Below are 13,516 nucleotides of genomic sequence, written 5' to 3' on the forward strand. Positions count from 1 at the left end.
CTTCCTTCTCCTTCCTACTCTCTGTAGGAAGAAAGAAACAAGAGGCAAACTCAGCTGTATCCATGATTCACATAACCTGTGCTTGCCCCTATTATACATTGTGAGGGTGATTTAGCCAGCAAACCGGGAACTTACACAAGTGCACACAACCTCTACTCAATATAATGACCATACAAGGGAATAAAACTCAGGCTAGTATCATGGTGGTATGATCCCAAATGACCCCCTGTCCCCCCCCCAAGTCCTTCCCCTTTAATACTAACTCTCTGCTTTCATGACAAGTCCTCCATTCAGTGCAACCTATACCTCGTAGAACCCAGGCTTCTGACCCTCTCTGACACAGACACTACGATTCCATCTGCCTTATGGTGCTCTTAAATACTTCAGCAATATAGTAACCAATTTCTCCCCTTTCCAGAAGCCCAACACAAATGCACAATGAGAAATAGGTAGGGAATCTCCCCAAGAATATAGTAGAAACCTGCCCACCCCAATCCCCCAAGCTGTGAAGCAGACACAACTTCTAGGGATGTATAAGGCATGTGCTAGGTGCTGGACTGGAAAAGATGAAAAATTATCAACCTTAAAGTAACAGCCATTATGATGAGAAGAGAACAATGTGGTAGAAGGGAAAGAGTCCTTGATTTTGAATCAGAAGATCAGGGTTTAAATTCTAGTGTAGTTAACTAGGTAGGTGACCTTGGGTAAAGCACTTTATACCTCTAAGCCTTAGTTTCCTCATCCTTAAAATAAGGAGGCTGGACTTTGATGAACCATAAGGTCCTTTCCAGTTCTAAAGTTATGATCCTATCATCCTGTGAAATATACACAAATCAGTTTGGCAAAAGTAATAGTAATTCATTATCATTTAGCACTATTAACATTTGTAATCCCTTTTATATACACATGAGAAGGGAAGAGTTGGGCAAAATACTTAGAGAAAATTGAAGAGAAAGTAATTACTTTCACCTGGGGAGAAAGAAACAGAAGGTTTCAGGAAGAAGATAGTTGGACCTTGAAGGAAGGAAGGGTCTTTAGCAGTTAAGAAATATGGGGCACTTCTGGGAATGGAGCCAAAATGGCATAGTAGAGAAAGCAATCAGCTGAGTTCTCTTAACATTCCCCTCCAAACAACTTTATAATATTGCCTCAAATCAAATTCTGAAGTGGAAAAGCCAAGAAAAGGTCAGAATGAGGCATTCTTCCAAGACAACTAAGGAGGTCAGATAGAAAGATCTTTGCCAAGGGGGTAGAGGCTGTCCCAAAATCCACGTGGATGAAACACCAGTTGTATGACTAAGTAGCGGTGACAGAAGCAGCAGTGGCTTTGGGAGCTCTTAAGCCAAAGATGGGAAGGAGACATAGCAAATGGACAGAAGGAGATTTTATTAAACTCCTTCTTAGCAAAGGATACAGGAACAGGTGCTGTTTGGCCAGTCCATTGCTTATACCTACTTCTGGGGCATAGTTCAAGGACAGAGAGGAGCATTTTTGGTCAAGAGGGAATTGGAGCAGAGAAGCAAAGTATTCCTTTTGGTCACAAAGGATAAAGGATCCTGAGGAACAGGGTCACTTATGGTCCCAAGGGAGTAGAGCACCTGAGGAGCATTATCACTTCTAGTACCAAAGGAACAGGATCCCTGAGGAGCAGTATCTATTGCAAACCCAAGAGATATGGGTCCTTCCTAAGTAAGAAACAGAGTATAGACCAGGGGAATATTGGCAATACCTTTCCCCAGATCAAATAAAATATTAGCAAGGAGATAACAGCCATGTCACAAAGATTGTACACTATGACTAGGTGTGATTTATACTAGAAATATAGGGCTGTTTTAATATCAGGGAAATTACCAGCATAATTGACCATGTCAATAAAAATAATATTACACATCAATCAATTGTATCTATAGATGCAAAAAAAAAAAGGCCTTTGACAAAATATAACACCTTATCCCTATTAAAAACATTAGAAACCAAAGGAATCAATGCAGCTCTTCTTAAAATGGTAAGTAGTATCCATCTAAAAGCAAGAGTAAGCATTATCTGTAATGGGGATGAACTTGAAGCCTTCCCATTATTAACAGGAGTGAAGCAAGTATGTCCATTATCATCACTATTATTCAGTGTTGTACTAAAAATGGTAAGCTATATAAATAAAACAAGAAAAATAAATCGAAGGAATAAAAACAGGCAATGAGGAAACAAAACTATCACTTTTGCAGATGAAATAATAGTGTACTTACAGAACCCTAGAAAATCAATCAAAAAACTAGTTGAAACAAGTAACAACAAGCAAAGTTGAAGGATATAAAATAAACCTACAAAAATCATCAGCATTACTATATATTACAAAAAAAATCTAGCATCAAGTGATAGAAAGTGAAATTCCACTTAAAACAACTGCAGACAGTATAAAATACTTGGGAGTCTACCTGCCATAACAAACCCAAGGACTATATGAACAAAATTACAAAATACTTATCACACAAATAAAGACAGTTCTAGGGGCAGCTAGATGGCGCAGTGGATAGAGCACCGGCCCTGGAGTCAGGAGTACCTGAGTTCAAATCTGGCTTCAGACACTTAACACTTACTAGCTGTGTGACCCTGGGCAAGTCACTTAACCCCAATTGCCTCAATGAAAAAAAAAAGACAGTTCTAAACAATTGGAGAAATAATCAATTTTTCATGAGTAGACTGAGGTAATATAATAAAAATGACAACTCAACCTCAATTCACTTATTCACATGCCATACCAATCAAATTACAAATAATTATTTTATACAGCTACAAAAAATAATTACAAAATTCATTTTGAAGAACAAAAGGTTAAGAATATCAAGGGAATTAATGAAAACTATAGAGATACCTAGCAGTACCAGATTTCAAAATATATTGCAAAGTAGTAATCATCTAAACAATCTGGGACTGGTGAAGTCATGGATAAGTAGAATAGATTAGGTACACCATACATTGTAATCAATAGTGATCTAGTGTTTGATAAACACAAAGTTCAAAGCTTTTGGGGCAAGAACTCACAATTTGACAAAAATAACTGGGGAAATTGGAAAGAAGTTTGGCAGAAACCATGCATAAACCAACATCTCATGCTGTATACCATGATAAGATCAAAATCGATAAATAATTTAGACATGATGGGTATTTTATGCTGGAGTGGATGTGAAAAAATGGAACATAAATGTACTATTGATAGAATTACATACTAGTCCAATCATTCTGGAGAACAATTTAAAATTATGCCCAAAGAGCTATAAAATGGTGCATATCCGTTGACCCAGCAATACCACCACAAGGTCTGTCTTCCCAAGGGATCAAAGAAAAGGGGGAAAGACCTATTTGTACAAAAATATTTATAGCAGCTCTTTTTGTGGTGGCAAAGAATTAGAATTTGAGGGAATGCCCATCAACTGAAGAATGACTGGACAAGTTGTGGTATATGATTGTGATGGAATGCTACTGTGCTGTAAAAATGATAAGCAGCACAGTTTAAAAAAACCTGGAAAGATTTACATTAACTGATGCAAAAGTGAAGTGAGCAGAACTAGGAAAATAATGTATACAATTATAGCAATATTGTATGGATGATCAACACAATCAAGAAAATGGTCCAATTAATTCCAAAGGACCCATAATGAAAAATGCTATTCACCTCCAGAAATAAAACTGATAAACTCTGAATATAGACTGAAATGTACTTTTAAAAACTTTATCTTTTTCCTTTATTTTGTCTGTTTTCATTTGCAGCGTGGTTAATATGAAAATGTTTTGCATAACTTCATATGTATAATTGATACCAAAATTGCTTTCCTTCTCAAGGAATGGGGGGGGGCAGGAGGATGGGAGAAAATTTGGAACTCCAAATTTTGAAAAAATGAATGTTTAATTTTTTGCATGTAATTGGGAAATATTTAACAAACCAAATAGAAATAAATTGGGGAAAAGGAGATTAGATGATGGGGAATGGTCAGGAAAACTATTCTAAATACAAGAAATAGCATGAATGAATGAATGAAAATTTGATTAAGGATGTACTATGTACACCAGGTATTGAACTAGTCACTAGGGATACAAGTACAAAAACTGAACAATCTCTTTACTCAAGGAATTTATATTCTCAATGGAGAGAATTTATATTCTCATATACATATCTCATATATAACATTTATTAGAGAATAGTGGCTACAGAAGGAAGTTTTGGACCTGAGTACTGATTTAGTTATCATTTCCAGAGCAAGAGATGAAAATTTGGTTTGGGGGAAACATTTGGAAATTTTGATAGGAAATCTGACAAGATGGCTTCCTGTTGAGACAGAATGGGAAGAATGACTTGGGACCACTTAGATATAGTGGATTAGTAAGTTTTCACTTGTTTTCCCACCTATGAAGACAGTTCAACCCTAGGGCAGAGCTCCAGAACTAAGTAGATATAATTTACCCATGGGAAAATTGGTATGGTCTATGGATCACTTAGTCTGAGGGTCACTACTGCAGTGAGGAAAAGGGGAAAAGTATCAGAACAGATGACAAGATGCCTAAATAAACCTTACTTACATGGTGGATGAACATTTGCCATGCAAAGTTGTCAGAAGCAAAGCAAATCTCCTTTTCCTAATCTGTAAACTGGGGGAAATAATAGCGTCTCTTTCAGTCTATTGTTGTGAGGATCAAATGCTTTAATATGGAATATGTCTACCTATTATTATATATGTATAATATACATATATAAATGTAAACATTTCTATAAACCTACCTTATACATATTTAGTTATAGTAATAATATATCATATGCATGTTTCCATGTGATTTACATAGGTTTTTATTTATATATATTTACCTCATATATATTTAGAGATTTAGAATTATGGTCATAATTCTTAATATATTTAAAATTATGGTCATAATTAATTTATAAATGCATATTAAAAGTTGTCAACTTTGAAAAACACTGAATAATTACAAGATTCATTTTTGTTCATTTTCATTTTGCTCATACTCCTTTTTTTGATGCTTTATTATTTTTAGGTAACACTAACTCCTGAACAGACCATTCTGCCACTGGTAGATGAAGCCCTCCAACACACAACCACCAAAGGAATTGCTTTTCAGAACCCAGAGATTGTTGCAGACATGGAGCGGGTGAGAGAGGATCTCCATCTGGAACCTTTCTATTGGAAACTTCCAGAACAATTTGAAGGGAAAAAGGTGAGAAACAGAACTGTGAATTTGCCCAAAGTGAAATAAAAGTAATACTTGAGATAGTATCTTTGGAAACTCTTCCGACAGACATCTTTTCTCCTCCCCCTTTATTAGTTGATGGCCTATGGTGGCAAGCTGAAGTACACAATCTACTTTGAAGCTCGTGAAGAAACAGGATTTTTTACCTATAACCCACAAGTTATAATCCGAGGGGGAACTCCTGCTCATGCTAGAATTATCACCCGGTATATGGCAGCTCCTCTAAATGGACAACTGACAAGGAATGAAATAGAAATGACAGAGGTAAGGTCTCCATCAGTATAACAAAGATGCCAATAATGTTTCCATATAATACTATTAAAAGAATGTGTGTGTTCTTTTTCTTTGTCTTTAGAATGAATGGAAATATTACGGTGATGACCCACGCACAAGTAGGATGGTGACACGTGAAGACTTCTTGGATGTACTCTATGACATTCACTACATTCTGATCAAGGCTACTTATGGAAATATCATTCGGCAAAGCAGGTAACCATCATGTATAGTTCCACTGTCGCAAGCAACCTGAATTTCTTATTCCAGGATGATTCTGTACCTGCCATTAAGGAAGATTTGTAAGAGAGCAGGGAGAGTATATGTAATTAAGGAGCTACCACAAAAGAAAACTGAAAGGGCTAATATAGCTACAACATGCCCTGAAGGCAGGAGAGATAGGAAACTAGAATCAGTTGGAAATTCATGACTGTATAACTTGGTGTGGTATTGTAGTCATCAGAATACAGGTGCTAGTTGAAAGCCTATGAGTTCCCTTAGGAAAAGAGCAGAGGGGAAGGAGAGTAGACACCAAAAGTGAGCCATGGTGGGTATGCACAATTAATTAGAAGGGAGAGGCAGGATCTAGAAAATGAGAACAAAGGAGACAGAGTTAGAAAGGTAGTGAGAGGAACCAGCAGCATACAGTGATTAGGTTCTATAAGACCTCACTCCTAATGGCCCTGTCTTGCTTTTTGAAGTGAAATAGGCTTTGTAGGTCTCACTGATGAAACTAGTCCAAATGAGAAATGGTGGTTTGTGACAGATTTAATTCTCTCTCTCCTCTCCAAGGCACAAGGATTTCTTCAACCTATCCAAGCAATTCCATGCATTCACTTTATTTCTACTAAGTCTAACACTTTACCTAGGGGGGAAACCGAAGACTGGACCAGGGCAGCATTTCCCCTTCAGGAGCTTACTAGTGGGAGACAGGTCTTACATGAAACCTGTAGGGGAACAACCATATGCAATATTTGTGCTCTAAGAATTAAAAGTAAATGAAAGATGACTATAATATATAGATCATACTGGATGGCATTTCCAGCCTTAGCCTATCATAATTTCATGATTGCTGTTGTCAAGATGTTTCAGTTGTGTCTGAGTCCTCATCACCTCGTTTGGGGTTTTCTTGGCAAACATATTGGAGTGGCTTGCCATTTCCATCTCCAGTTCATTTACAGATGAGGAAACTGAGGCAAAGAAGGTTAAGTGACTTATCCAGGGTCACACAACCAGCAGATAGAATTGTAGGGTCATAGATCTAGAGCCAGAAGGGGTCTGAGTGGCCATCTGAGAGGCCATCCCTCAGTTTGTAGATAATGAAAAACTGAGGCCCAGGGAGATTAAGTATGTGCCCAGTGTTGTAAATGTCACTCGTGTCACCCAGGTAGTAAATGTCAGAAGAAGGATCTGAGCCCAGGATCTCTAAGTCCAGAGTCAATGCTCTTTCCACTGTGCCACATTGTTTCAAAACTTTTATTGAACTTCTAAGTGTCATTGTTTATGACCCATAAGAAAATTCTCTCAAGAAGTTTGTAAAAGGTTTAGTACAATAAATTACTGATCTATGGCAAGAAGGATCTATCATTTTATGAAACATCACATTGGCAGACAGAATGTAAAAATAGCTTAATTCAAATGTTAGCATTATGCTAGACACATAATTTAGCAGAAATGCTAATTCTGTTCCTGCATAAAAGCCACATTGCTTTTCTGAGTGATTTAGGGACTTCTGTTGAAAAACCAGGAGCCCTCAGTTGTGTGTTTTTCTTCTTCACCATGTTCATTTGATTTTCCTTTTTATGTTTTCCATTCAAAACTGGAAAGGTTTTTATATATATATATATACATGAAATTACATTTTGCACAAAATATGGAATAGTAAAGGAATTTGAATTGAAAATGTGCTTTCAAATTTATTGTTAATTATTTTAGACTATCAAGTACAGATCAGATGGCAGCAGCAAAAGGCAGGTTTGTTGCCTTGATATGATGCTTTAAAGCAGACAACAGGTAGCTTTGTGATTATGTAACTGTATTAATATGTAAATTTCCTATACTGCATTAAATAGCTGGGTAGTACACAAAACATTTTTGTTAGTGGGGCTGATGAAAACAGATTTTGTTTCACATTTTTTATGAAACTTCCTAGAACTCTCTTGCAAGGCTCAGTCATTGGCCTTTTTATATTCTTTTCCTTGACCTCATTATTAATAAAAATATTTTTTTACTTTCATTGAAAGCATCATTTGAAGTTTTAAAGTAATCAAAATCCACCAATGTTTCCAACCTGCAGTTCCTTAAGTATGACACTCCATCCCCAGTTCCCATGCCTTTGCAATGTCTGTCCCCTCTCCCAACCTAGAATGCTCTCCTTCAGCTCTGCTTCTGAAGACTTTGCTCAAGTCCTACCTTCTGCAAGAGATCTTTCCCAATACTCCTAGCTGCTAAGGCAGCGACCCCTCAGATTTCTTTCCATCTACTCTTTATATATCTTAGGTGTACCTGGTTGTCTCCTCCCATGAGAATATGGTCTTTTCCAGGGCAGGAATTGTTTTTCCATTTCTTCTTATCCCCAGTGCTTAACATCTTGATTTGTTTATAATATACACTGGTTGACTGACTGACAAAAATATTCACATTCTTATTCCTAAATGTGAACCAAGAGTTACTTGAACAGGCAAGAAAGCTGCAGTTGATTCAGGGTAAAGGGGCAAAGAGGAAAGATTAAGGATGGACATGTTAGGGGAGAGGTTAAAGTACGTGTATTTAAAATGCCTTCAAAATAAGACTTAATCAGACAATCAACATGTATTTGTCAGTTGCATGCTATGTGTCCAGCACTATTACAGGGGCTGTGAGTGGAAAGACAAAAATAAAACAATCCCTGACTCTCAATGAGTTCACATTATATTAGAGGAGACAATCTATTCCTAAATGAGCATATGCAGAAAAATGAACTGGATAAATTTTAGAGAAGGAAGGCGCATACTTCCTTACTAATAAATAATAGTTTATATTTTCATTTAGAACCATATATATAGATAGATATCTATAGATATAGATAGATATAGATATCTATTCCATGGTATAGAAAAGCAGGTATTATAAGAGCAACAAATATCTTGTGCTACTTTGAATCTGGACTATGTAGAAAGATCTATAAGTCCTGAGCAATTTATTCCTTTTATTTATTTACATTTCTTGTGGGGTTTTGGGGAACAGAAACTTTTACATTTCAGTGCTCACTTAAATAGAAGACAGAGTGGGCCAAATCCCTTATGTTGGCAAAACTGCAACTCTCTAATCCCCTGAGATAAATGGCATATTGCAGAAATGTCTTTTGCTGTCATCATTCATGCCTCACTTGATTTTTTATCCATTTTCTGGTTTGGTGTGTGCATGAATGTAGAGGGGAGGATAGGGAGAGAGGCAGAGAAATAGACAGAGATGAAGGGAGGGAGAGAGGGATGGAAAAAAAATAGAGGGAGAGAACAGAAAATGAAGCCAATATCATGTAGGCCAATAAAATGACTAAAGGCTGGTGGGTTTTAATCATCTGTAAGCAGTTCTGGAGGTAACCTCACTTATTCCTTATTCCTTTTGACTATTATTCCCAGGAAGTCATAAGAGGTCTGCATTTCCCCTTCTTACCTAATAGATTTACATGTCTTTTTTTTCTTTCAAGCAAAGATAATATAATATGAAAGGACAAATTAAAATATGGATTTCAACTAATTGTTCATTTCAGGTTCGTCCATCAGAGTGTAGATTGTGATTACTATCAACAGTAAGAAGGCCCTTTAATGAAATTGTAGAAAGTGAATAAATAATACCATTTCCATGAAAACCGCTTGTGTTTGTTATAAGATTTTAGAAATCAAACCTCTTTGTTTGCTGGAGGTATATTTTATTAAAGCAACAGCTATTCATTGTTTCATTTAAAAAACTTATTTGCAAATTGATTTCAATGTTTTACCATTAGTCAGTCATGAAATGGTCTGGGTTTATGACCTGCATCCTCTTCTTTAATGTATGCCTCCAAATTGTGGGAAAGATTAAGGGAAAAGATGCCAGTCTTTTCACTAAGAATACAATGTTCACACCACCTTCCTTTGTCCCCTAATAGAGTTATTAAAGCTACTGAGAAGTTTTTCAAATGAGGTTGAGGAAATGAGAGGAAGGACTGGATGTTTTGTATGCTTTGATTATTTTAAACACTGACCTTGAAGCTTTCCTCAGGTACTCACACGTATACAGAAAACACAAGAGGAAATAATAACAACAACAATAGCTAGTGTTCATATAGCACTTTTTTTTGTTGGTGGTGGTGAGGCAATAGGGGTTAAGTGACCTGCCCAGGGTCACACAGCTAGTAAGTGTCAATCGTCTGAGGTCGGATTTGAACTCGGGTACTCCTGACTCCAAAGCCGGTGGTCTATCCACTGCTCCACCTAGCTGCCCCCATATAGTACTTTAAAGTTTGTTAAGTGCTTTCTTTTTTGTTTGTTTTTTTGGCGGGGCAATGGGGGTTAAGTGACTTGCCCAGGGTCACACAGCTAGTAATTGTCAAGTGTCTGAGGCCGGATTTAAACTCAGGTACTCCTGAATCCAGGGCCGGTGCTTATCCACTGCGCCACCTAGCCGCCCCCTTTTTTTTTTTTTTTTTTAGTGAGGCAATTGGGGTTAAATGACTTGCCCAGGGTCACACAGCTAGTAATTGTCAAGTGTCTGAGGCTGGATTTGAATTCAGCTACTCCTGACTCCAGGGCCGGTGCTCTATCCACTGCGACACCTAGCTGCCCCTAAGTGCTTTCTTTAAATGTCATTTCATTTAATCCTCACAACACTGGGAAGTCAGTATCATTATTATCCCCCCTTTAAAGACGAGAAAACAGAGGCAAACAGTGGTTAAGTGATTTGTCCAGGGCTACATAACTAGCTAGTGTCTGAAGCAGGATATCAATTCAGTTCTTCTTGATTCCAACTTCTACCATCTATCCACTGTACCACCTAGATTATTCCAAGTCAGTATTTCCTTCGCGAAGGGTTCTTAACCTGGAATCTGTGACCTTTATTAATATTTTCACAATTGTATTTCTTTCTTTTCCCCACTTTTTTTTACAACTGTATTTCAATATGATTATTTCCTTTGTAGTTCTGTGTGTGTGTGTGTGTGTGTGTGTGTGTGTGTTGTATGCATTTTAAAATATTCCTCTCAGGGGGATCCATAGGCTTCTACAAATTGCCAGAGTGGTTCATGACACACATACACAAAAATTAAGAACCCCTGATATTGTGAGTCCTTCATAGCTCCTTAAAGAGCTTATAGGCTAGAGTAAAAGGAATTGGGTATGGTAGTAGCTTAAGGCAGCTAGGTAGTGCAGTGGATAAAGTGCCAGGCCCAGAGTCAGGAAGACATCCTTCTGAGTTCAAATCTGACCTTAAACACTGGTTGTGTGACCTTAGGCAAGTCACTTCACCCTGTTTGCCTCCATTTCCCCATCTGTAAAATGATCTGGTAAAGGAAATGGCAAAGCACCCTAGTATCTTTGCCAAGAAAACCCCAAATGGGGTCACAAAGAGTTGGAAATGAATGAACAACAACATGATGGTAGATTATAGGAACATGGTAGAAGCTAACAGGAACAGTGAACAGCAACAGGAACATTCTAAAAGGAAAGGAACAGAGCAATTTGTTCTCAGAAGCAAGAATAGTTAATTGACCATGGTTGCATAATATGAAAATTGCCCATGAAAAAGTGGAAAATTCCCTCAATGATTAAGATATCTTGTCCACATGACATCATGCAGATGATGAACTAAATGTTTCATTCTTCAGGTGGGTGTTTTAGCATAGGAAAGACAACCATTTAAGGATTGGAGAAAGTAATATCTGCCATAAACCATTAACTAGGATCCATCGAATTAGACATATACCCTAAATACCATTTTTAAAGCTTGAAAACTAGTTTAAGCATAAGGCTAAAGACCCCCCCAAAAAAGTGACTTCTCTTTCAGAATTTACTAATGTGCCTTTAAATGGGCATTTACTGATCTAATGAATTCTATTTATTTTTCTTTTCCAGAATTTCTGAAATCTCAATGGAAGTAGCTGAAGAAGGAGCTATATCAGCATTAAGTCCACAAGCTCACTTGATTGAAAAATGTGACTGTCCCCCAGGTTATTCTGGCTTCTCCTGCGAGGTATGCTAGCTTCTCCTGAATGACTTGTCCTTAATAGTTATCAACTCTAGTCATTTAGTGAGCTGAAAACTTCCCCTTCTAACTTCACTTAAATCAACTTTATTTTCTTACAAACGCCTAACTTTATTTCCTTTAATCCCTCCTGAACAGTGTAAGTCTTAGCACCTGGGGGAGGAGGGGAAAGAAAAAGGAGGTAGAAGGCTAGCTTGAAGTTAAATGAACAGGCTAATAAAAACCATGGGTAAGAAGAAAGGGTTTTGATAAAGTTTTAAAGACTTGTAAGAAAAGGAAAAGAGATATGTGGTTTCTTTAAAAAACAACAACAATTTTTCTAACTTGTCTATTTTCTCAGAATCACTCCAAAGAGCTGGAAAATTCTCAACCAAAAATTATACACATAGTGTATAACTATAACATAAAATAATGGATTTTAGAGCTTGAAGGCATTTTAGAGGCCATCATTCTAGCCCCTCATTTTACAGATAGAGAAACTGAATCCCAAAGGTTAAGCAACTTGGACAGGGTCACACAGGTACTAAGTGTCTTAGGCAGGATTTGAATTTGGGTCTTCCTAACTCCAAGTTCAATGCCGTAATCAATATACCATACTGCCTTTTTTTTGTTTTGTTTTAAAAAGCAAACGTCTTAGAACTTATGCATCCAAATGAGTATTCAAATCACTTTAATAATTTATCCCCTTGGTCAGTACTATCATTGATCAAAACAACTTTCAGACCCTTCTTTAGAAGTTTCCCCCAGGATCTACAATTTGTTCTTTCCAACATCCTCAGAGAGGATCTTCATATTTTCATTCATAAGATTATGTCATTAAAGCTAGAAGAGACCTTGGAGATCATCTATTTCAACCTCACAAGTTTTACAGATAAACTAAGCTTGACTTAAGGAGAGATTTGCCTAAAGTCAGTGACTTTAAATGCCATTGCTGAGATTACTCCAAATCTGGTATTCTTTGGGGGGTGTGATATTTAAAAACCAGCAGGAATCCAGTGTAGAACAGAGCCTGGCAAATAAGGGTCATGAGCAAAGAACTGTAATTTAAGAATATGTCAAAAGACCAAGCTACGTGAATTGATGAAGGACATGTTTTTAATCCACAAGGCAAAGAAAATAGAGGCAAGGTATTTTTTTTAATTTCAAAGTAAGATTATAGTAAACTTTTTGCATCATTTGATGTTCCTTCTAGTGGTAAGCTGTTAGCATAATGCCACATGGGAGCAGAAAGAAAGGTTCTATTCTAAAGTAATTGGACTGATTTTCTTATGTGATGTAGGTGCTAAAAGGAAGAGGAGTTCTGAAACTGTTTTGAGCAGTAATGGCATCATTAGGACTAGTGCATGGCTTCCTGGAGAGTCTTAAAAGTACAAGAAATCCATGCCCTAGGTCATGAGGGCCTGCCCTGATTTTGTTTTCTGCCATCAAAAGAGCCCCTGATCACTGGGTATTCCCTATCCTAATGTGGGCAAATTGCCAGCTCCTGTTCCCTGTTCTCCTTCTTCAGAGTCACCATCTGCTGAGGCAAAAATCCTCAACTCCTCCTATCACTCTTAATTCTCTCCAAGGCTGCTGAGCCCAGTCAAATCATGTCACTCCCCCCACTCAAGAAGCTTTATTGGATCCCTATTTACTCTAAAAATACAAATTCCTCTGGTGGAACTTTAAAACCCATAATAATCTGGTTCCAACATATCTTTCTAGACTTTTTTCACTTTACCCTTTCCTTCCCTCCAGCTCCCCAACACATACTTAGTATATTGGGGGT

At 37.3% G+C, this 13,516-nt stretch overlaps 1 protein-coding gene across 1 annotated transcript in view; it reads left to right on the top strand.

Annotated features, from left to right (window-relative positions):
• LAMA2 (laminin subunit alpha 2) overlaps positions 1-13,516 on the top strand; it is an 804,877-nt gene that overhangs the window by 554,906 nt on the left and 236,455 nt on the right. Inside the window, 4 exon segments of the mRNA XM_044002871.1 lie at positions 5,044-5,223; positions 5,332-5,520; positions 5,612-5,745; positions 11,619-11,736. Coding sequence (XP_043858806.1) covers positions 5,044-5,223; positions 5,332-5,520; positions 5,612-5,745; positions 11,619-11,736 — 621 coding nt within the window.

Source organism: Dromiciops gliroides, chromosome 4 (assembly GCF_019393635.1).
Source record: "Dromiciops gliroides isolate mDroGli1 chromosome 4, mDroGli1.pri, whole genome shotgun sequence".
Taxonomy (NCBI): domain Eukaryota; kingdom Metazoa; phylum Chordata; class Mammalia; order Microbiotheria; family Microbiotheriidae; genus Dromiciops; species Dromiciops gliroides.